Consider the following 23,324-nt stretch of genomic DNA (forward strand, 5'->3'; position numbering starts at 1 on the left):
TGGAGGTGCTGAACACGGTCCATTTACACTCAATGTCCCCAGTCTCCCTCGCAATGCTGTTGAAGCTCTGCCGGAGGTGTGCGTTGAAGATCTTGTGGTCCGGGGCCTCTGCCAGGTGTTCCCAGCACACCCTTACTATATCTGTTTAGGTGCACCAGTTTTGTCCAGCATCCTCCCCGACCACCTGATCCAACTCACCACCAGGTGGTGATCAGTTGACAGCTCAGCCCCTCTCTTTACCTGAGTGTCCAGAACATATGGCCACAGGCCTGGTGATACAATTACAAAGTTGATCATCGACCTACGGCCTAGGGCAGGCATGGGCAAACTACGGCCCGGGGGCCACATGCGGCCCGTTAAACATTTTGATCCGGCCCGCCAAACTTGAAAAAAAATTAATAAATTAACCTTGTTAATGTTTTATTTCCCCTGCAATTCTGATGTTTCCTCACTAGATGGCGCACTCTAGATATATTGCCTTTTTTGAGGTGAAGCGTAGGCCTATTACTCCACGTTTGCACTTTACCCTGTGACCCACCGCCCCTCTATGAAGATGAGCGGACCCAAGAAAATGAAAGTGGACAGAGAATGTCGAGTGTTCAAAAAGGAGTGGACAGCTAAATATTTTTTCACTGAATATCGATCATCTGCTGTTTGCTTGATATGCCAAGAAACTGTGGCGGTTTTTAAAGAGTATAATATTAGCCGTCACTTTGCCACAAAGCACGCTAATTATGCTAGCAAGCTCTCAACAAAAGAACGGGAAGCTGCTGCTGAGAAGTTGGCAGCTAATTTGAAGGCTCAGCAAAGTTTTTTTCACCGTCAAACTGCCATTCAAGAGTCAAGTACCAAGGCCAGTTTTATGCTTTCATTCAAAATAGCAAAGGCCAGCAAACCACTGTCAGAGGGCGAGTTTTTAAAAGAATGTATGGTAGAGACAGGAGGTATTTTGTGCCCGGAGACCAAAATCAGTTTATCACGGTGGACAGTGACTTGCCAAACTAATAGATGAAGATATCACCAGCATATTAAACAAAAAGTCATTCACTTTTTATTCTTTAGCACTGGATGAAAGCAACGATGTCAAAGACACTACTCAGCTCCTTATTTTTATCCGAGGAATCAACGAAACCTTTGAAATAATGGAGGAGTTTTTGACAATGGAGTCTCTGAAAGGACAAACACGGGGAGAGGACTTGTTTGAACGGGTGTCTGCAGCCATCGAAAATATGAAGCTTCCCGGGAGTAAGCTTGTTAACGTCACCACAGATGGATCTCCGAATTTAACAGGAAAAAACGTTGGCCTGCTGAGGAGAATCCAGAATAAAGTCAAAGATGAAAACCCTGACCAGGATGTCATTTTCCTCCACTGCATCCTCCACCAGGAATCTCTATGTAAATCGGTGTTACAGCTGAATCATGTTGTGAATCCTGTGGTGAAACTTGTCAACTTCATATGCGCAGGGGGACTTCAGCACCGTCAGTTCATTGCATTCCTGGAGGAAACTGATGCGGATCACCAGGACCTGCTTTATCACTCCCGTGTCCGCTGGTTGAGTTTGGGCAAAGTGTTTCAACGAATGTGGGAGCTCAAAGAGGAGATTGGCGTGGTTTTTGGAGCAGCAGGGGAAGACTGAGGAATTTCCTGAGCTGAGCAACAAGAGCTGGATGTGTGACTTTGCGTTTGCTACGGACGTATTTTCACACTTGAATGAGCTCAACGTGAAACTGCAGGGGAAGGAGCAGTTTGTGCATGACATGCACACAAACGTGAAAGCCTTCAAATCCAAGCTGGCTTTATTCTCCAGGCAGATTTTGAACAAGTCATTCACTCATTTTCCTACACTAGCCATGCTGAAAGAGGCCGGAGCAAAAGTAAAGAAATACAGTGAGTCACTGGATGCACTGCACGGAGAATTCTGCCGTCGGTTTTTGGATTTCGATAAAATTGACAAGTCACTGGCCTTTCCTCTGTTACAAGACCCCGAAACAGCTCCAGAGGAGCTTCAGCTCGAACTCATCGACCCTGCCTTAAAAGAGAAGTTCAGCTCTCTGAAACTAAATGACTTCTATGCTTCACTCAATGATGCCGCGTTTCCAAATCTAAGGCGAAAAGCGCAGATGATGTTGGCTTTACATTCAGCGTCATGAACATCAACAAAGCCAGCCACAGATCCAAGTTAACAGACCTACACCTCAGATCCATCCTGAGAATCGCCACAAGAAAACTAACTCCAGACTTTGATGCGCTGGCTAAAAAAGGAGACCAACAACACTGCTCCCATTAAAATGTGTGTGTCTCCGTGATACGCACGTTGTTAAAATGAACAGTGAGCGCAGATCAAATATAACGCTTCACAGACTGACTTGCTGCAACTGTTTTGTTCTTGCACTGGTCGTTGTTGACTTTTGGCACCGGGTAAACAAATTGAATAAAAGGAACAGGACAAGTACATCTGCATCTCCTACCGTTTTTGGGGGGAAAAAAAAAAAAGAGTCAGGAGGAGAGTGATGTGATATCCTGAAGGATAACAGAACTTTCAGTGCTTTAAAATAAAATGTTCATTTATTTGATTTTCAGTCTTTAAAGACTCATTTCGAAGTCAGAGATTTTATTGTAATGCTTTTCTTCATTTTCATTGGAAATTAAAGCACATGTTTTCTCCATATCCCAAGATGTGTATTTTTCCCCCAATGAGGTGATGTTTTCAAAGCATGCCATCTATCTGCTCCGGTTCCGGCCCCTTTGTCAAATGTTAGAACTCAATGTGGCCCACGAATCAAAAAGTTTGCCCACCCCTGGCCTAGGGTGTCCTGGTGCCGCGTGCACTTATGGACACTCTTATGTTCGAACATGTGTGTTATGGACAAATTGTGATTTCCACAGAAGTCCAACAACAAAACACCGCTCGGGATCAGATCCAGGAGGTCGTTCCTCCCAATCAAGCCCCTCCAGGTCTCACTTGCATTGCCCACATGAGCACTGAAGTCTCACAGTAGGACAACAAAGTCCCAAGGTGGAGCACCCTCAAGCACCCTGCCCAGAGACTCCAAGAAGACTGGGTACTCTGAACCGTCAGTCAAAAGCACAGACAACAGTCAGGACCCATTCTCCGACCTGAAGGCACAGAAAACAAACCCTCTCGTCCACCGGGAGAAACCCCAACGTACTTTCAGCAAGCCACCTCCGCCTCTAACACTCAGGGCAACACCAGACTGAGTCCAGCCCCTCTCCAGGAGACTGGTTCCAGTGCCCAAGCCATCCATTGAGTTGAGCCCTGCCTAACACACATTGCACCCAAAGTCTTGCAGGTGGTGCTCTAGGGTCCTGTGTATATATATTAGCTGTTCCTAGCACTGCGCTCTTCTGGACAGACATCTCAGATGTTGTTCCTGGGATCTGCTGGAGCCATTTGCCTAGCTTGCTGATCACTGCACTGAGTGCTCCGATTAACCACTAGCACATTACAACATTGGGTTGGTTAACCATCACCAGTTTCTGTCTGTATCTGCATTTTAAACTTGGGACTTCCATACTCTGCACAGATGTTCCTGTATACTATGCCAGCCACTTGGTTATAACATTCTATGTATCCCCTGCCTGCTAGCATCCTCCTGTTAAGTGCCAGATTGTGTCAGCGACATCTTTACACAGCCTGCACCTGGAGTCTTGCCTGGTGCGGTTGACCCCTCCCTCTCTGGATCTTATACTTAGAGTTTGTTCCCATGTTTTTCAGTCCAGCTTTGTCCTGTTACTGGAAGGATTTCTGGATGTCAGCCAGTTCCTCTATCTGCCGGTGGTACATACTGTGCCATTCATTTTCTATGGAACACCACAGATGTAACATAGTTGACTAAAACACTCAAAATTCAACAAAACAGGTCCTCATCACTTTTAAATGTTCAAGTGCATAGCGCGGAGGATGTTATAAGACCTTGAGACAATCAGATATAAAACACAATATTTATGAGTTTTTAAATTTCTAAATTGGTCAGATTCGACCTGAATACGACAGGAAGGGCTAGGGACCCTTACCAGATTCATATACCCTGGTCAGGAGTGGAACCTCTGACCTGAAGTTCCAAAGGCGTGTGTCTGTGTGTATGTGGTTTTTTGTAAAATATGACACTGACAATTTTTAAGAGGTGATAAGGTCATAAGATTCATACTTAATTAACATTTTTTTAAAATGTACATCAGGTCTTCTATTTTAATTTGATTTATTGAAAACTAGCATCTAGTAAATAGGCTTAAGCTTGATTTTTCATTTACACACATTTCTGTTGGTTTTTTTTCTTTCTAGCTGTATTTTGTGATTACTACAATAAACCAGGTGAATGCACATGGCACTATAAAATGTGTCCCATCAACACTCATAACAACTCCAATCACTGCCTCAAGACCTGTGACAATCCAGAAGGAATTTGTCCTAATGATATGAACTCCCTTCATATACACCAACTTGAAGGTAAGCATATATGTATATATTCCAATGTGTTAAAGGTGAGAACTGAAGACATAAAAGGTAGACAATCCCCACTTCACTCATTTATTTAAGAAACCGTGACACTAGTTGGACCACTGTCCTACATTTCAAGAACTTTTTAATTAAAACAAGGAAACGAAATCAGTATATGAAATTGCTGTAACTTCACAATGTTTTTGTTTTTCATTAATGCAGGTTGTTACCCTGAGTGTGGAGAAGACACGCCGTATTTTAATGAGGACATACAAAGATGTGTAACTCATTGTGAAACAACCTCAACAACTACAACTGGAATACCGACTACAACACCAACTCATTCTACAACTACAAGCTGGACTACAACAGCAGGTTTTACTACAACAACACCAACTCATTCTACAACTACAAGTGGAACACCGACTACAACACCAACTCATTCTACAACAACAAGTGGAACACCGACTACAACACCAACTCATTCTACAACTACAAGCTGGACTACAACAACAGGTTTAACTACAACAACACCAACTCATTCTACAACTACAAGTGGAACACCGACTACAACACCAACTCATTCTACAACTACAAGTGGAACACTGACTACAACACCAACTCATTCTACAACAACAACAACAGGTTTTACTACAACAACACCAACTCATTCTACAACCACAACTGGAACACCAACTACAACACCAACTCATTCTACAACCACAACTGGAACACCGACTACAACACCAACTCATTCTACAACTACAACAACGACTACAACAACACCAACTCATTCTACAACAACAACTGGAACACCGACTACAACACCAACTCATTCTACAACTACAAGCTGGACTACAACAACAGGTTTTACTACAACAACACCAACTCATTCTACAACTACAAGTGGAACACCGACTACAACATCAACTCATTCTACAACTACAAGTGGAACACCGACTACAACACCAACTCATTCTACAACTACAACAATGACTACAACAACACCAACTCATTCTACAACAACAACTGGAACACCGACTACAACACCAACTCAATCTACAACTACAAGCTGGACTACAACAACAGGTTTTACTACAACAACACCAACTCATTCTGCAACAACAACTGGAACACCGACTACAACACCAACTCATTCTACAACTACAAGTGGAACACCGACTACAACACCAACTCATTCTACAACTACAAGTGGAACACCGACTACAACACCAACTCATTCTACAACTACAACAACGACTACAACAACAGGTTTTACTACAACAACACCAACTCATTCTACAACCACAACTGGAACACCGACTACAACACCAACTCATTCTACAACTACAACAACGACTACAACAACACCAACTCATTCTACAACAACAACTGGAACACCGACTACAACACCAACTCATTCTACAACTACAAGCTGGACTACAACAACAGGTTTTACTACAACAACACCAACTCATTCTACAACTACAAGTGGAACACCGACTACAACACCAACTCATTCTACAACTACAAGTGGAACTCCGACTACAACACCAACTCATTCTACAACTACAACAACAACTTCAACAACAGCTTTTACTACAACAACACCAACTCATTCTACAACCACAACTGGAACACCGACTACAACACCAACTCATTCTACAACTACAAGTGGAACACCGTCTACAACACCAACTCATTCTACAACTACAACAACAACTACAACAACAGGTTTTACTACAACAACACCAACTCATTCTACAACCACAACTGGAACACCGACTACAACACCAACTCATTCTACAACCACAACTAGAACACCGACTACAACACCAACTCATTCTACAACTACAAGTGGAACACCGACTACAACACCAACTCATTCTACAACCACAAGTGGAACACCGACTACAACACCAACTCAATCTACAACTACAAGCTGGACTACAACAACAGGTTTTACTACAACAACACCAACTCATTCTACAACTACAAGTGGAACACCGACTACAACACCAACTCATTCTACAACTACAACAACGACTACAACAACAGGTTTTACTACAACAACACCAACTCATTCTACAACCACAACTGGAACACCAACTACAACACCAACTCATTCTACAACTACAAGCTGGACTACAACAACAGGTTTTACTACAACAACACCAACTCATTCTACAACTACAAGTGGAACACCGACTACAACACCAACTCATTCTACAACTACAAGTGGAACACCGACTACAACACCAACTCATTCTACAACTACAACAACAACTACAACAACAGCTTTTACTACAACAACACCAACTCATTCTACAACCACAACTGGAACACCAACTACAACACCAACTCATTCTACAACCACAACTGGAACACCGACTACAACACCAACTCATTCTACAACTACAACAACGACTACAACAACACCAACTCATTCTACAACAACAACTGGAACACCGACTACAACACCAACTCATTCTACAACTACAAGCTGGACTACAACAACAGGTTTTACTACAACAACACCAACTCATTCTACAACTACAAGTGGAACACCGACTACAACATCAACTCATTCTACAACTACAAGTGGAACACCGACTACAACACCAACTCATTCTACAACTACAACAATGACTACAACAACACCAACTCATTCTACAACAACAACTGGAACACCGACTACAACACCAACTCAATCTACAACTACAAGCTGGACTACAACAACAGGTTTTACTACAACAACACCAACTCATTCTGCAACAACAACTGGAACACTGACTACAACACCAACTCATTCTACAACTACAAGTGGAACACCGACTACAACACCAACTCATTCTACAACTACAAGTGGAACACCGACTACAACACCAACTCATTCTACAACTACAACAACGACTACAACAACAGGTTTTACTACAACAACACCAACTCATTCTACAACCACAACTGGAACACCGACTACAACACCAACTCATTCTACAACTACAACAACGACTACAACAACACAAACTCATTCTACAACAACTGGAACACCGACTACAACACCAACTCATTCTACAACTACAAGCTGGACTACAACAACAGGTTTTACTACAACAACACCAACTCATTCTACAACTACAAGTGGAACACCGACTACAACATCAACTCATTCTACAACTACAAGTGGAACACCGACTACAACACCAACTCATTCTACAACTACAACAATGACTACAACAACACCAACTCATTCTACAACAACAACTGGAACACCGACTACAACACCAACTCAATCTACAACTACAAGCTGGACTACAACAACAGGTTTTACTACAACAACACCAACTCATTCTACAACTACAAGTGGAACACCGACTACAACATCAACTCATTCTACAACTACAAGTGGAACACCGACTACAACACCAACTCAGTCTACAACTACAAGCTGGACTACAACAACAGGTTTTACTACAACAACACCAACTCATTCTACAACTACAAGTGGAACACCGACTACAACATCAACTCATTCTACAACTACAAGTGGAACACCGACTACAACACCAACTCATTCTACAACTACAACAATGACTACAACAACACCAACTCATTCTACAACAACAACTGGAACACCGTCTACAACACCAACTCATTCTACAACTACAACAACAACTACAACAACAGGTTTTACTACAACAACACCAACTCATTCTACAACCACAACTGGAACACCGACTACAACACCAACTCATTCTACAACCACAACTGGAACACCGACTACAACACCAACTCATTCTACAACTACAAGTGGAACACCGACTACAACACCAACTCATTCTACAACTACAACAATGACTACAACAACACCAACTCATTCTACAACAACAACTGGAACACCGACTACAACACCAACTCAATCTACAACTACAAGCTGGACTACAACAACAGGTTTTACTACAACAACACCAACTCATTCTACAACTACAAGTGGAACACCGACTACAACACCAACTCATTCTACAACTACAAGTGGAACACCGACTACGACACCAACTCATTCTACAACTACAACAACGACTACAACAACAGGTTTTACTACAACAACACCAACTCATTCTACAACCACAACTGGAACACCAACTACAACACCAACTCATTCTACAACCACAACTGGAACACCGACTACAACACCGACTCATTCTACAACTACAACAACGACTACAACAACAACAACTCATTCTACAAGAACAAGTGGAACACCGACTACAACACCAACTCATTCTACAACTAAAAGCTGGACTACAACAACAGGTTTTACTACAACAACACCAACTCATTCTACAACTACAAGTGGAACACCGACTACAACACCAACTCATTCTACAACTACAAGTGGAACACCGACTACAACACCAACTCATTCTACAACTACAACAACGACTACAACAACAGGTTTTACTACAACAACACCAACTCATTCTACAACTACAACTGGAACACCGACTACAACACCAACTCATTCTACAACTACAAGTGGAACACCGACTACAACACCAACTCATTCTATAACTACAACAACAGCTACAACAACAGGTTATACTACAAGAACACCAACTCATTCTACAACCACAACTGGAACACCGACTACAACACCAACTCATTCTACAACCACAACTGGAACACCGACTACAACACCAACTCATTCTACAACTACAAGTGGAACACAGACTACAACACCAACTCATTCTACAACTACAACAACAGCTACAACAACAGGTTTTACTACAACAACACCAACTCATTCTACAACCACAACTGGAACACCGACTACAACACCAACTCATTCTACAACCACAACTGGAACACCGACTACAACACCAACTCATTCTACAACTACAACAACGACTACAACAACAACAACTCATTCTACAAGAACAAGTGGAACACCGACTACAACACCAACTCATTCTACAACTACAAGCTGGACTACAACAACAGGTTTTACTACAACAACATCAACTCATTCTACAACTACAAGCTGGACTACAACAACACCAACTCATTCTACAACTACAAGTGGAACACCGACTACAACACCAACTCATTCTATAACTACAACAACAGCTACAACAACAGGTTATACTACAAGAACGCCAACTCATTCTACAACCACAACTGGAACACCGACTACAACACCAACTCATTCTACAACTACAAGTGGAACACAGACTACAACACCAACTCATTCTACAACTACAACAACAGCTACAACAACAGGTTTTACTACAACAACACCAACTCATTCTACAACCACAACTGGAACACCGACTACAACACCAACTCATTCTACAACCACAACTGGAACACCGACTACAACACCAACTCATTCTACAACAACAACAACGACTACAACAACAACAACTCATTCTACAAGAACAAGTGGAACACCGACTACAACACCAACTCATTCTACAACTACAAGCTGGACTACAACAACACCAACTCATTCTACAACTACAAGCGGAACACCAACTACAACACCAACTCATTCTACAACTACAAGTGGAACACCGACTACACCACCAACTCATTCTACAACTACAACAACGATTACAACAACAGGTTTTACTACAACAACACCAACTCATTCTACAACCACAACTGGAACACCGACTACAACACCAACTCATTCTACAACTACAAGTGGAACACCGACTACAACACCAACTCATTCTACAACTACAAGTGGAACACCGACTACAACACCAACTCATTCTACAACTACAACAATGACTACAACAACACCAACTCATTCTACAACAACAACTGGAACACCGACTACAACACCAACTCAATCTACAACTACAAGCTGGACTACAACAACAGGTTTTACTACAACAACACCAACTCATTCTACAACTACAAGTGGAACACCGACTACAACACCAACTCATTCTACAACTACAAGTGGAACACCGACTACAACACCAACTCATTCTACAACTACAACAACAACTACAACAACAGGTTTTACTACAACAACACCAACTCATTCTACAACCACAACTGGAACACCAACTACAACACCAACTCATTCTACAACTACAAGTGGAACACCGACTACAACACCAACTCATTCTACAACTACAAGTGGAACACCGACTACAACACCAACTCATTCTACAACTACAACAGCTACAACAACAGGTTTTACTACAACAACACCAACTCATTCTACAACCACAACTGGAACACCGACAACAACACCAACTCATTCTACAACCACAACTGGAACACCGACTACAACACCAACTCATTCTACAACTACAACAACGACTACAACAACAACAACTCATTCTACAAGAACAAGTGGAACACCGACTACAACACCAACTCATTCTACAACTACAAGCTGGACTACAACAACAGGTTTTACTACAACAACACCAACTCATTCTACAACTACAAGCTGGACTACAACAACACCAACTCATTCTACAACTACAAGTGGAACACCGACTACAACACCAACTCATTCTATAACTACAACAACAGCTACAACAACAGGTTATACTACAAGAACGCCAACTCATTCTACAACCACAACTGGAACACCGACTACAACACCAACTCATTCTACAACTACAAGTGGAACACAGACTACAACACCAACTCATTCTACAACTACAACAACAGCTACAACAACAGGTTTTACTACAACAACACCAACTCATTCTACAACCACAACTGGAACACCGACTACAACACCAACTCATTCTACAACCACAACTGGAACACCGACTACAACACCAACTCATTCTACAACAACAACAACGACTACAACAACAACAACTCATTCTACAAGAACAAGTGGAACACCGACTACAACACCAACTCATTCTACAACTACAAGCTGGACTACAACAACACCAACTCATTCTACAACTACAAGCGGAACACCAACTACAACACCAACTCATTCTACAACTACAAGTGGAACACCGACTACACCACCAACTCATTCTACAACTACAACAACGATTACAACAACAGGTTTTACTACAACAACACCAACTCATTCTACAACCACAACTGGAACACCGACTACAACACCAACTCATTCTACAACTACAAGTGGAACACCGACTACAACACCAACTCATTCTACAACTACAAGTGGAACACCGACTACAACACCAACTCATTCTACAACTACAACAATGACTACAACAACACCAACTCATTCTACAACAACAACTGGAACACCGACTACAACACCAACTCAATCTACAACTACAAGCTGGACTACAACAACAGGTTTTACTACAACAACACCAACTCATTCTACAACTACAAGTGGAACACCGACTACAACACCAACTCATTCTACAACTACAAGTGGAACACCGACTACAACACCAACTCATTCTACAACTACAACAACAACTACAACAACAGGTTTTACTACAACAACACCAACTCATTCTACAACCACAACTGGAACACCAACTACAACACCAACTCATTCTACAACTACAAGTGGAACACCGACTACAACACCAACTCATTCTACAACTACAAGTGGAACACCGACTACAACACCAACTCATTCTACAACTACAACAACAGCTACAACAACAGGTTTTACTACAACAACACCAACTCATTCTACAACCACAACTGGAACACCGACAACAACACCAACTCATTCTACAACCACAACTGGAACACCGACTACAACACCAACTCATTCTACAACTACAACAACGACTACAACAACAACAACTCATTCTACAAGAACAAGTGGAACACCGACTACAACACCAACTCATTCTACAACTACAAGCTGGACTACAACAACAGGTTTTACTACAACAACACCAACTCATTCTACAACTACAAGCTGGACTACAACAACACCAACTCATTCTACAACTACAAGTGGAACACCGACTACAACACCAACTCATTCTACAACTACAAGTGGAACACCGACTACAACACCAACTCATTCTACAACTACAACAACGATTACAACAACAGGTTTTACTACAACAACACCAACTCATTCTACAACCACAACTGGAACACCGACTACAACACCAACTCATTCTACAACTACAAGTGGAACACCGACTACAACACCAACTCATTCTACAACTACAAGTGGAACACCGACTACAACACCAACTCATTCTACAACTACAACAATGACTACAACAACACCAACTCATTCTACAACAACAACTGGAACACCGACTACAACACCAACTCAATCTACAACTACAAGCTGGACTACAACAACAGGTTTTACTACAACAACACCAACTCATTCTACAACCACAAGTGGAACACCGACTACAACACCAACTCATTCTACAACTACAAGTGGAACACCGACTACAACACCAACTCATTCTACAACTACAACAACGACTACAACAACAGGTTTTACTACAACAACACCAACTCATTCTACAACCACAACTGGAACACCGACTACAACACCAACTCATTCTACAACTACAAGTGGAACACCGACTACAACACCAACTCATTCTACAACTACAAGTGGAACACCGACTACAACACCAACTCATTCTACAACTACAACAATGACTACAACAACACCAACTCATTCTACAACAACAACTGGAACACCGACTACAACACCAACTCAATCTACAACTACAAGCTGGACTACAACAACAGGTTTTACTACAACAACACCAACTCATTCTACAACTACAAGTGGAACACCGACTACAACATCAACTCATTCTACAACTACAAGTGGAACACCGACTACAACACCAACTCATTCTACAACTACAACAATGACTACAACAACACCAACTCATTCTACAACAACAACTGGAACACCGACTACAACACCAACTCAATCTACAACTACAAGCTGGACTACAACAACAGGTTTTACTACAACAACACCAACTCATTCTGCAACAACAACTGGAACACTGACTACAACACCAACTCATTCTACAACTACAAGTGGAACACCGACTACAACACCAACTCATTCTACAACTACAAGTGGAACACCGACTACAACACCAACTCATTCTACAACTACAACAACGACTACAACAACAGGTTTTACTACAACAACACCAACTCATTCTACAACCACAACTGGAACACCGACTACAACACCAACTCATTCTACAACTACAACAACGACTACAACAACACAAACTCATTCTACAACAACTGGAACACCGACTACAACACCAACTCATTCTACAACTACAAGCTGGACTACAACAACAGGTTTTACTACAACAACACCAACTCATTCTACAACTACAAGTGGAACACCGACTACAACACCAACTCATTCTACAACTACAAGTGGAACTCCGACTACAACACCAACTCATTCTACAACTACAACAACAACTTCAACAACAGCTTTTACTACAACAACACCAACTCATTCTACAACCACAACTGGAACACCGACTACAACACCAACTCATTCTACAACTACAAGTGGAACACCGTCTACAACACCAACTCATTCTACAACTACAACAACAACTACAACAACAGGTTTTACTACAACAACACCAACTCATTCTACAACCACAACTGGAACACCGACTACAACACCAACTCATTCTACAACCACAACTAGAACACCGACTACAACACCAACTCATTCTACAACTACAACAATGACTACAACAACACCAACTCATTCTACAACAACAACTGGAACACCGACTACAACACCAACTCAATCTACAACTACAAGCTGGACTACAACAACAGGTTTTACTACAACAACACCGACTCATTCTACAACTACAAGTGGAACACCGACTACAACACCAACTCATTCTACAACTACAACAACGACTACAACAACAGGTTTTACTACAACAACACCAACTCATTCTACAACCACAACTGGAACACCAACTACAACACCAACTCATTCTACAACTACAAGCTGGACTACAACAACAGGTTTTACTACAACAACACCAACTCATTCTACAACTACAAGTGGAACACCGACTACAACACCAACTCATTCTACAACTACAAGTGGAACACCGACTACAACACCAACTCATTCTACAACTACAACAACAACTACAACAACAGCTTTTACTACAACAACACCAACTCATTCTACAACCACAACTGGAACACCGACTACAACACCAACTCATTCTACAACTACAAGTGGAACACCGTCTACAACACCAACTCATTCTACAACTACAACAACAACTACAACAACAGGTTTTACTACAACAACACCAACTCATTCTACAACCACAACTGGAACACCGACTACAACACCAACTCATTCTACAACCACAACTGGAACACCGACTACAACACCAACTCATTCTACAACTACAAGTGGAACACCGACTACAACACCAACTCATTCTACAACTACAACAATGACTACAACAACACCAACTCATTCTACAACAACAACTGGAACACCGACTACAACACCAACTCAATCTACAACTACAAGCTGGACTACAACAACAGGTTTTACTACAACAACACCAACTCATTCTACAACTACAAGTGGAACACCGACTACAACACCAACTCATTCTACAACTACAAGTGGAACACCGACTACGACACCAACTCATTCTACAACTACAACAACGACTACAACAACAGGTTTTACTACAACAACACCAACTCATTCTACAACCACAACTGGAACACCAACTACAACACCAACTCATTCTACAACCACAACTGGAACACCGACTACAACACCGACTCATTCTACAACTACAACAACGACTACAACAACAACAACTCATTCTACAAGAACAAGTGGAACACCGACTACAACACCAACTCATTCTACAACTAAAAGCTGGACTACAACAACAGGTTTTACTACAACAACACCAACTCATTCTACAACTACAAGTGGAACACCGACTACAACACCAACTCATTCTACAACTACAAGTGGAACACCGACTACAACACCAACTCATTCTACAACTACAACAACGACTACAACAACAGGTTTTACTACAACAACACCAACTCATTCTACAACTACAACTGGAACACCGACTACAACACCAACTCATTCTACAACTACAAGTGGAACACCGACTACAACACCAACTCATTCTATAACTACAACAACAGCTACAACAACAGGTTATACTACAAGAACACCAACTCATTCTACAACCACAACTGGAACACCGACTACAACACCAACTCATTCTACAACCACAACTGGAACACCGACTACAACACCAACTCATTCTACAACTACAAGTGGAACACAGACTACAACACCAACTCATTCTACAACTACAACAACAGCTACAACAACAGGTTTTACTACAACAACACCAACTCATTCTACAACCACAACTGGAACACCGACTACAACACCAACTCATTCTACAACCACAACTGGAACACCGACTACAACACCAACTCATTCTACAACTACAACAACGACTACAACAACAACAACTCATTCTACAAGAACAAGTGGAACACCGACTACAACACCAACTCATTCTACAACTACAAGCTGGACTACAACAACAGGTTTTACTACAACAACATCAACTCATTCTACAACTACAAGCTGGACTACAACAACACCAACTCATTCTACAACTACAAGTGGAACACCGACTACAACACCAACTCATTCTATAACTACAACAACAGCTACAACAACAGGTTATACTACAAGAACGCCAACTCATTCTACAACCACAACTGGAACACCGACTACAACACCAACTCATTCTACAACTACAAGTGGAACACAGACTACAACACCAACTCATTCTACAACTACAACAACAGCTACAACAACAGGTTTTACTACAACAACACCAACTCATTCTACAACCACAACTGGAACACCGACTACAACACCAACTCATTCTACAACCACAACTGGAACACCGACTACAACACCAACTCATTCTACAACAACAACAACGACTACAACAACAACAACTCATTCTACAAGAACAAGTGGAACACCGACTACAACACCAACTCATTCTACAACTACAAGCTGGACTACAACAACACCAACTCATTCTACAACTACAAGCGGAACACCAACTACAACACCAACTCATTCTACAACTACAAGTGGAACACCGACTACACCACCAACTCATTCTACAACTACAACAACGATTACAACAACAGGTTTTACTACAACAACACCAACTCATTCTACAACCACAACTGGAACACCGACTACAACACCAACTCATTCTACAACTACAAGTGGAACACCGACTACAACACCAACTCATTCTACAACTACAAGTGGAACACCGACTACAACACCAACTCATTCTACAACTACAACAATGACTACAACAACACCAACTCATTCTACAACAACAACTGGAACACCGACTACAACACCAACTCAATCTACAACTACAAGCTGGACTACAACAACAGGTTTTACTACAACAACACCAACTCATTCTACAACTACAAGTGGAACACCGACTACAACACCAACTCATTCTACAACTACAAGTGGAACACCGACTACAACACCAACTCATTCTACAACTACAACAACAACTACAACAACAGGTTTTACTACAACAACACCAACTCATTCTACAACCACAACTGGAACACCAACTACAACACCAACTCATTCTACAACTACAAGTGGAACACCGACTACAACACCAACTCATTCTACAACTACAAGTGGAACACCGACTACAACACCAACTCATTCTACAACTACAACAACAGCTACAACAACAGGTTTTACTACAACAACACCAACTCATTCTACAACCACAACTGGAACACCGACAACAACACCAACTCATTCTACAACCACAACTGGAACACCGACTACAACACCAACTCATTCTACAACTACAACAACGACTACAACAACAACAACTCATTCTACAAGAACAAGTGGAACACCGACTACAACACCAACTCATTCTACAACTACAAGCTGGACTACAACAACAGGTTTTACTACAACAACACCAACTCATTCTACAACTACAAGCTGGACTACAACAACACCAACTCATTCTACAACTACAAGTGGAACACCGACTACAACACCAACTCATTCTACAACTACAAGTGGAACACCGACTACAACACCAACTCATTCTACAACTACAACAACGATTACAACAACAGGTTTTACTACAACAACACCAACTCATTCTACAACCACAACTGGAACACCGACTACAACACCAACTCATTCTACAACTACAAGTGGAACACCGACTACAACACCAACTCATTCTACAACTACAAGTGGAACACCGACTACAACACCAACTCATTCTACAACTACAACAATGACTACAACAACACCAACTCATTCTACAACAACAACTGGAACACCGACTACAACACCAACTCAATCTACAACTACAAGCTGGACTACAACAACAGGTTTTACTACAACAACACCAACTCATTCTACAACCACAAGTGGAACACCGACTACAACACCAACTCATTCTACAACTACAAGTGGAACACCGACTACAACACCAACTCATTCTACAACTACAACAACGACTACAACAACAGGTTTTACTACAACAACACCAACTCATTCTACAACCACAACTGGAACACCAACTACAACACCAACTCATTCTACAACCACAACTGGAATACCGAGTACAACACCAACTCATTCTACAACTACAAGTGGAACACCGACTACAACAACAGGTTTTACTACAACAACACCAACTCATTCTACAACCACAACTGGAACACCAACTACAACACCAACTCATTCTACAACCACAACTGGAACACCGACTACAACACCAACTCATTCTACAACCACAACTGGAACACCAACTACAACACCAACTCATTCTACAACTACAAGTGGAACACCGACTACAACACCAACTCATTCTACAACTACAACTCAGACTACAACAACAGGTTCTACTACAACAACACCGACTCATTCTACAACTACACCTGGAACACCTACTACAACAACAGGTTTTACTACAACAACACCACCCTATTCTATAACTACAACTGAAACACCAACTACTACTCCTACATCAACAACACCAATTCATTCTACAAACACAACTGAAACACCAACTACAATTTCAACTTCTCCAACAAATCATACTAGGATTATAACTGGAACACCAAAATCCACCATGCATTCTACCACTCATGTTACAAAGGTATGATTGAACCTTATTTTATAATTTTACAGCCATGTACTTTCTCTGGTTTTGCAATCGTGTTTTCTCAACATACCCCCCCCAATTTGTACCAGGGACAAGAGTTTCATCCTTTTTGCAACTGCACTAAGGCCATATCCCTTGACAACAACACATTTCAAATACTTCCTCATCACTGTTCACCCATTGAAAACATAACTTGCAGCAATGGAAAGAAACCAGTTCTTCTATATGACAAGTTCCAGTGCTGTCAACATTACGCTTGTGATTGTGAGTCTTTTTTTGTAAATTTGGTTAGTGCTTTTTTTTTTTTTTTTTTTTTTTAATGACATATGTTTGTTTTGTTTTTTTAATCAATTTCATATTTTAATTTTTTGCCCTCTTTTTCCAGGTGAATGCAAAGGATGGGGCAATCATCATTACATTACATTTGATGGCTTCTATTACAATTATCAAGGAAACTGCACTTATGTTTTAATCCAAGAAATTAATCCAAGGCATCACTTAAGGATTTACATTGATAATGTGTTTGATTCCACTGAAGATGTTTCCCGTCTTCGATCTATAATTATTTTAAATGGATCGCAAATTTTCAATTTGACAAATCATAACCTTACTGGAAGATCAAATTTGGAGGTAAAGCAAGGACCAGTGATTCTCTATTGTTGCTTTGATCTTTCTTGCACCGGCAGTTATACAGTATTTGTATACAGTATTCATATTTGCCTAAAGTCATTCAAAGATAAGAGAACAACAAATAGAAGCACTCATTGTTAATTTTGAGTATTCAACCTTTTTTTTCATGGCACTGGTTTCTGATATAGGCACTGAAAAATGGAGTACGTCTGAAGCTGCCCTATTCACAAAATGGTGTTACAGTCATGAATTCAGGATTTGACTTGGTTTTGGAGATCCCTTCACTAGAAGTGGTCATTACATTTGGAGGAACTGGCTTCAGTGTTAATCTTCCATATAAAAACTTCGGCAATAATACCAAGGGTCATTGTGGTAAGAACTCTCTCTCTCTCGAGTAGCCCTTGGTTTGAGGTAAACCTCTATATTAATTGTATTATAATTACTGTCAGGAACATGTAACAATAACCCGAGTGATGACTGCATATTGCCTGGAGGTCAGCTTGCTGAAAGTTTTGCAGCGATGGCTGACAACTGGACTGCAAAAGATATTGGCCAAGGCAATTGCACTGTACCGCCTACAAAATCTACAAGTGCACAAGAACCACCACCTCTATACAAAACAGGCGTTTGTGAGCTGCTTAATAGCAGGTAGACATTATCCAATCTATTCTGCCAGATTATCTCCATTCCGTTTGCATTTAAAACACAATATTTTTCTTTTCTTTTTTACAGTCTCTTTGCAAAGTGCCATCCTATTATATCGCCATATAATTTCTACAAGGGTTGCATTTTTGATAGCAGCAATGTTAACAAAACAGAAGTGTGCACAAGTTTGCAAACTTATGCAGCAGCCTGTGCTCGTGCTGGAGTTTGTGTTTACTGGAGGAACCACACTAAAACAGAAAAGTGGTGTGGTAAGAAAGCTTGCGATATTTAATTGTAATTTCATTGGCTTGTTTGAGGAATTTTTTTGTTATCCTATAGTATTTAGGAGATAAAACAGTCTACAGTACATGTTATTTAACAAATTGGTTTAACAGGATGTATATTTAAAAAAGATTTGTTTTTATATTTCACAAACAGCCAGTCACTGCCCATCACACCAAGTTTATCAGCCTTGTGGTCCTGCAGATCAGCCAACCTGTGAAGACAAGTAAGTTGTAATGGAAAAGGCATGTGTGTAAAGTGTCAAGCAACAAATTAGAAAAATATCCTTAATCTTGAAAACTGAAACAAATTTCAGAGTGACTCCTGAATGTTTTTATTAGAGGAAATGCTTTAAAAATAAATAAAACATCTAAGACTTTGGAAAATGCACAGCTCTAAAATAATTCTTATAAAGTTTATGTAAGCATTTGTATTAGTTTCCAATGGCTCGTAGGGTCATAGTCAATTCAATTTACATAGCACAAAATCTAAAAAAAATATTTGCCTCAAGGCACTTTAAATTTTAAGGTAACGACCCTAATATTATACAGAGAAGACCCTCTGTAGTTTTGCTGGCTTATGGCAAAACAACATTTGCCTCATTCAGCTAGGGGGTGAAGAGAGGGAGACAGGACAAAAGATGTGCTGTGGACGAGAGTCAGAGATTAATAAAAACTATGATTAAATGCAGAGTGGTATATAAACACAGAGAGAGTGAAAACAGTTCAGTAAGCAAGAGACACTTGTGGTATAATGCAAAGCCAACAAGCAGACTATTCCTGCTGCAGCAAATCTAAAGAATGGTTCGAGGACAATAAAGTAGTTCTACACATTTCCTGGTCAAAGTGACTCCAAGTTTCCTTACAGTGTTACTGATTAAAACCCATCATCAACTTGGGCCTTACTCAGAGTTCCTATCAGAATTCTGACTTTTTAAAAAGATTTAGTCCTCAGCTCAGATAAAATAATCAAAAACACTTGCACTCAGTACTCAAGTAAATATGACTCATTCAAACACACATTCCTTTTCTGCATCTAAGTGTTTTCTTTTCTAACATTCACACACACTCTGATAAACACACCATAGGCAACTTCAGTTAAGTATTTTGATTAAGGATAATTTGGCATAGAGATTGGAGCAACCAGGGATTACATCAAGTACTTGAGGGTGGTTGTGGCTCAAGAGGTAAGCCGCAACAGAGGGTTATTTGCAATACGATAGATGATGCAGAGATGGATGTATGTGTCACGGCGAGTGAGAAGAGCCGTGTGGAAGAAATGAAGGAGGATCCAAGCGCAGGCAGTCGTGAAGGTGTGAAGGTGGTTTATTGAATAAATGGCAAAGGAAAAATGGCAAACAAAGACAAATGAAACTATACTGGAAAACAACTGAACTACAGTGCAGAAACCAGAACATGAACATGGAGGGCGAGCAGAGGCAGACGATGGTAGACAGCAGGGAACACACGGATGAAACATGGTGAATACACAGACGGACCAGCAACTACAATGACAGAGGACACGACTTAAATACACAGAGAAACACAGGGGAATTACACACAGGTGGTGGACACAGCTGGGAATAATCAACAAGATGAGACAGAGGTAAAACTGAACACACTCACATGAGCAGCAGACCTTCACAATAAAACAGGAACAAGAAACCATCACACTAAGACGCAAACTCGACATAGAGAGACAGACAGAAAATGACACATGGAACTAAACTAAACCTGCAAAAACATGACAACTCAAAATACTGGGTCAAACTGACCCAGAACCGTGACAGTACCGACCCTCCAAGGGCTGTGTCCCGACAGCCCAAAACAAAAAAAAAGAGCACCAGACCAAGGCGGGCGGAGGGGGTCCAGGAAGGAGGGTCCGAAACAAAAAACAAGGAGCACAAGAGTCCAAACACACAAGAAAACAGTCCAAGAACACAGGAAAACAGATCAAAAACAAAACCAAATCAGAGCTCAACAAGAGTCCATGAAAAGTTCAGGGGGCCGACCGTGCACATGGCAACGGCGGCGACGGGCAAACAGTTCTGGAGGCCGACCGTGCACACGGCCACGGCGCAGGCAAAACCAATCGGGAGGCCGACCACTTGGAAGGCAGTGGTGGCCACTGAGCAGGTCTGGAGGTCGGCTGCGATGCCAGCGGCGGCGACGAACTCTTTCCGGAGGCCGTCCACAATGGCCATGAAGCCAACTTAGAGGCCTGGAAAAAAAATCGCCAGAGGTGAGGCAGAATAGGCCGAGCGGGCTCTGACGGCGGTGTTGCAACCGCAGGACCAGACGAGGCAGGACCAGACGAGGCAGGACCAGACGAGGCAGGACCAGTCGAAGGCGGAGCTGAAGCTGGACCAGACGAAGGCGGAGCTGAAGCTGGATCAGGCGGAGGCGGAGCTGGACCAGACGAAGACGAAGGCGAAGCTGGACCTGACGGCAGCGGGACGGCTGTGGAACCTGACGGCAGCGGGACGGCTGCGGAACCTGAAGGCAGCCGGACACCTGCAGGCGGTGATGCTGCAGGAGGTGATGTGGATGCAGGCAACGGTGTAGAAGTCACAGGGGATGATTCAGCAGGTGGTGGCTGAACAAACTTCCCCGGACCGTCAGCAGACGTGAGGATGTGCTTGCTGGGTACTCCAGGACCCCCAGCAAATGAGGCGTGGTGCTGGACGGGCTCCTCGGACCCACCAGCTGACTTGGCTTGAAGCTGGACGGGCGACTCGGACCCACCAGCAGACGACACTTGAGGCTTGACGGGCGACTCGGACCCACCAGCAGACGACACTTGAGGCTGGACGGGTGACTCGGGCCCTCCAGCAGACGACACTTGAGGCTGGACGAGCGACTCGGGCCCTCCAGCAGACGACACTTGAGGCTGGCTGGGTTCTCCCGAACCCCCAGCTGATGACACTTGAGGCTGGCTGGGTTCTCCCGAAACCCCAGCTAACATGGCTTGAGACTGGACGGGCTCCTCTGGCCCTCCGGTGGAAACAGACACTGAAGCAGCAGGTACGGAGACCTCCGCCAGTGTGGACACTGGC

The 23,324-nt window shown here is 42.0% G+C and overlaps 1 protein-coding gene and 1 pseudogene across 2 annotated transcripts in view; both read left to right on the forward strand.

Moving 5' to 3' along the window:
- The window catches only part of LOC113026597 (mucin-2), a gene marked incomplete at its 5' end in the record, with an annotated part of 37,641 nt that extends 19,089 nt beyond the window's left edge, over nucleotides 1-18,552 (forward strand). The window contains 2 exons of the mRNA XM_080303300.1: nucleotides 4,305-4,469; nucleotides 18,434-18,552. Coding sequence (XP_080159426.1) covers nucleotides 4,305-4,469; nucleotides 18,434-18,552 — 284 coding nt within the window. The remainder of the gene's footprint in view (nucleotides 1-4,304; nucleotides 4,470-18,433) is intronic.
- LOC145429891 (general transcription factor II-I repeat domain-containing protein 2A-like) lies at nucleotides 1,143-2,737 on the forward strand (annotated as a pseudogene). The gene has a single exon (XR_013910222.1). The product of XR_013910222.1 is annotated as a general transcription factor II-I repeat domain-containing protein 2A-like (transcript).
- Nucleotides 18,553-23,324: the final 4,772 nt, after the last annotated feature.

This window comes from Astatotilapia calliptera, chromosome 7 (genome assembly GCF_964374335.1).
Source record: "Astatotilapia calliptera chromosome 7, fAstCal68.1, whole genome shotgun sequence".
NCBI lineage: Eukaryota > Metazoa > Chordata > Actinopteri > Cichliformes > Cichlidae > Astatotilapia > Astatotilapia calliptera.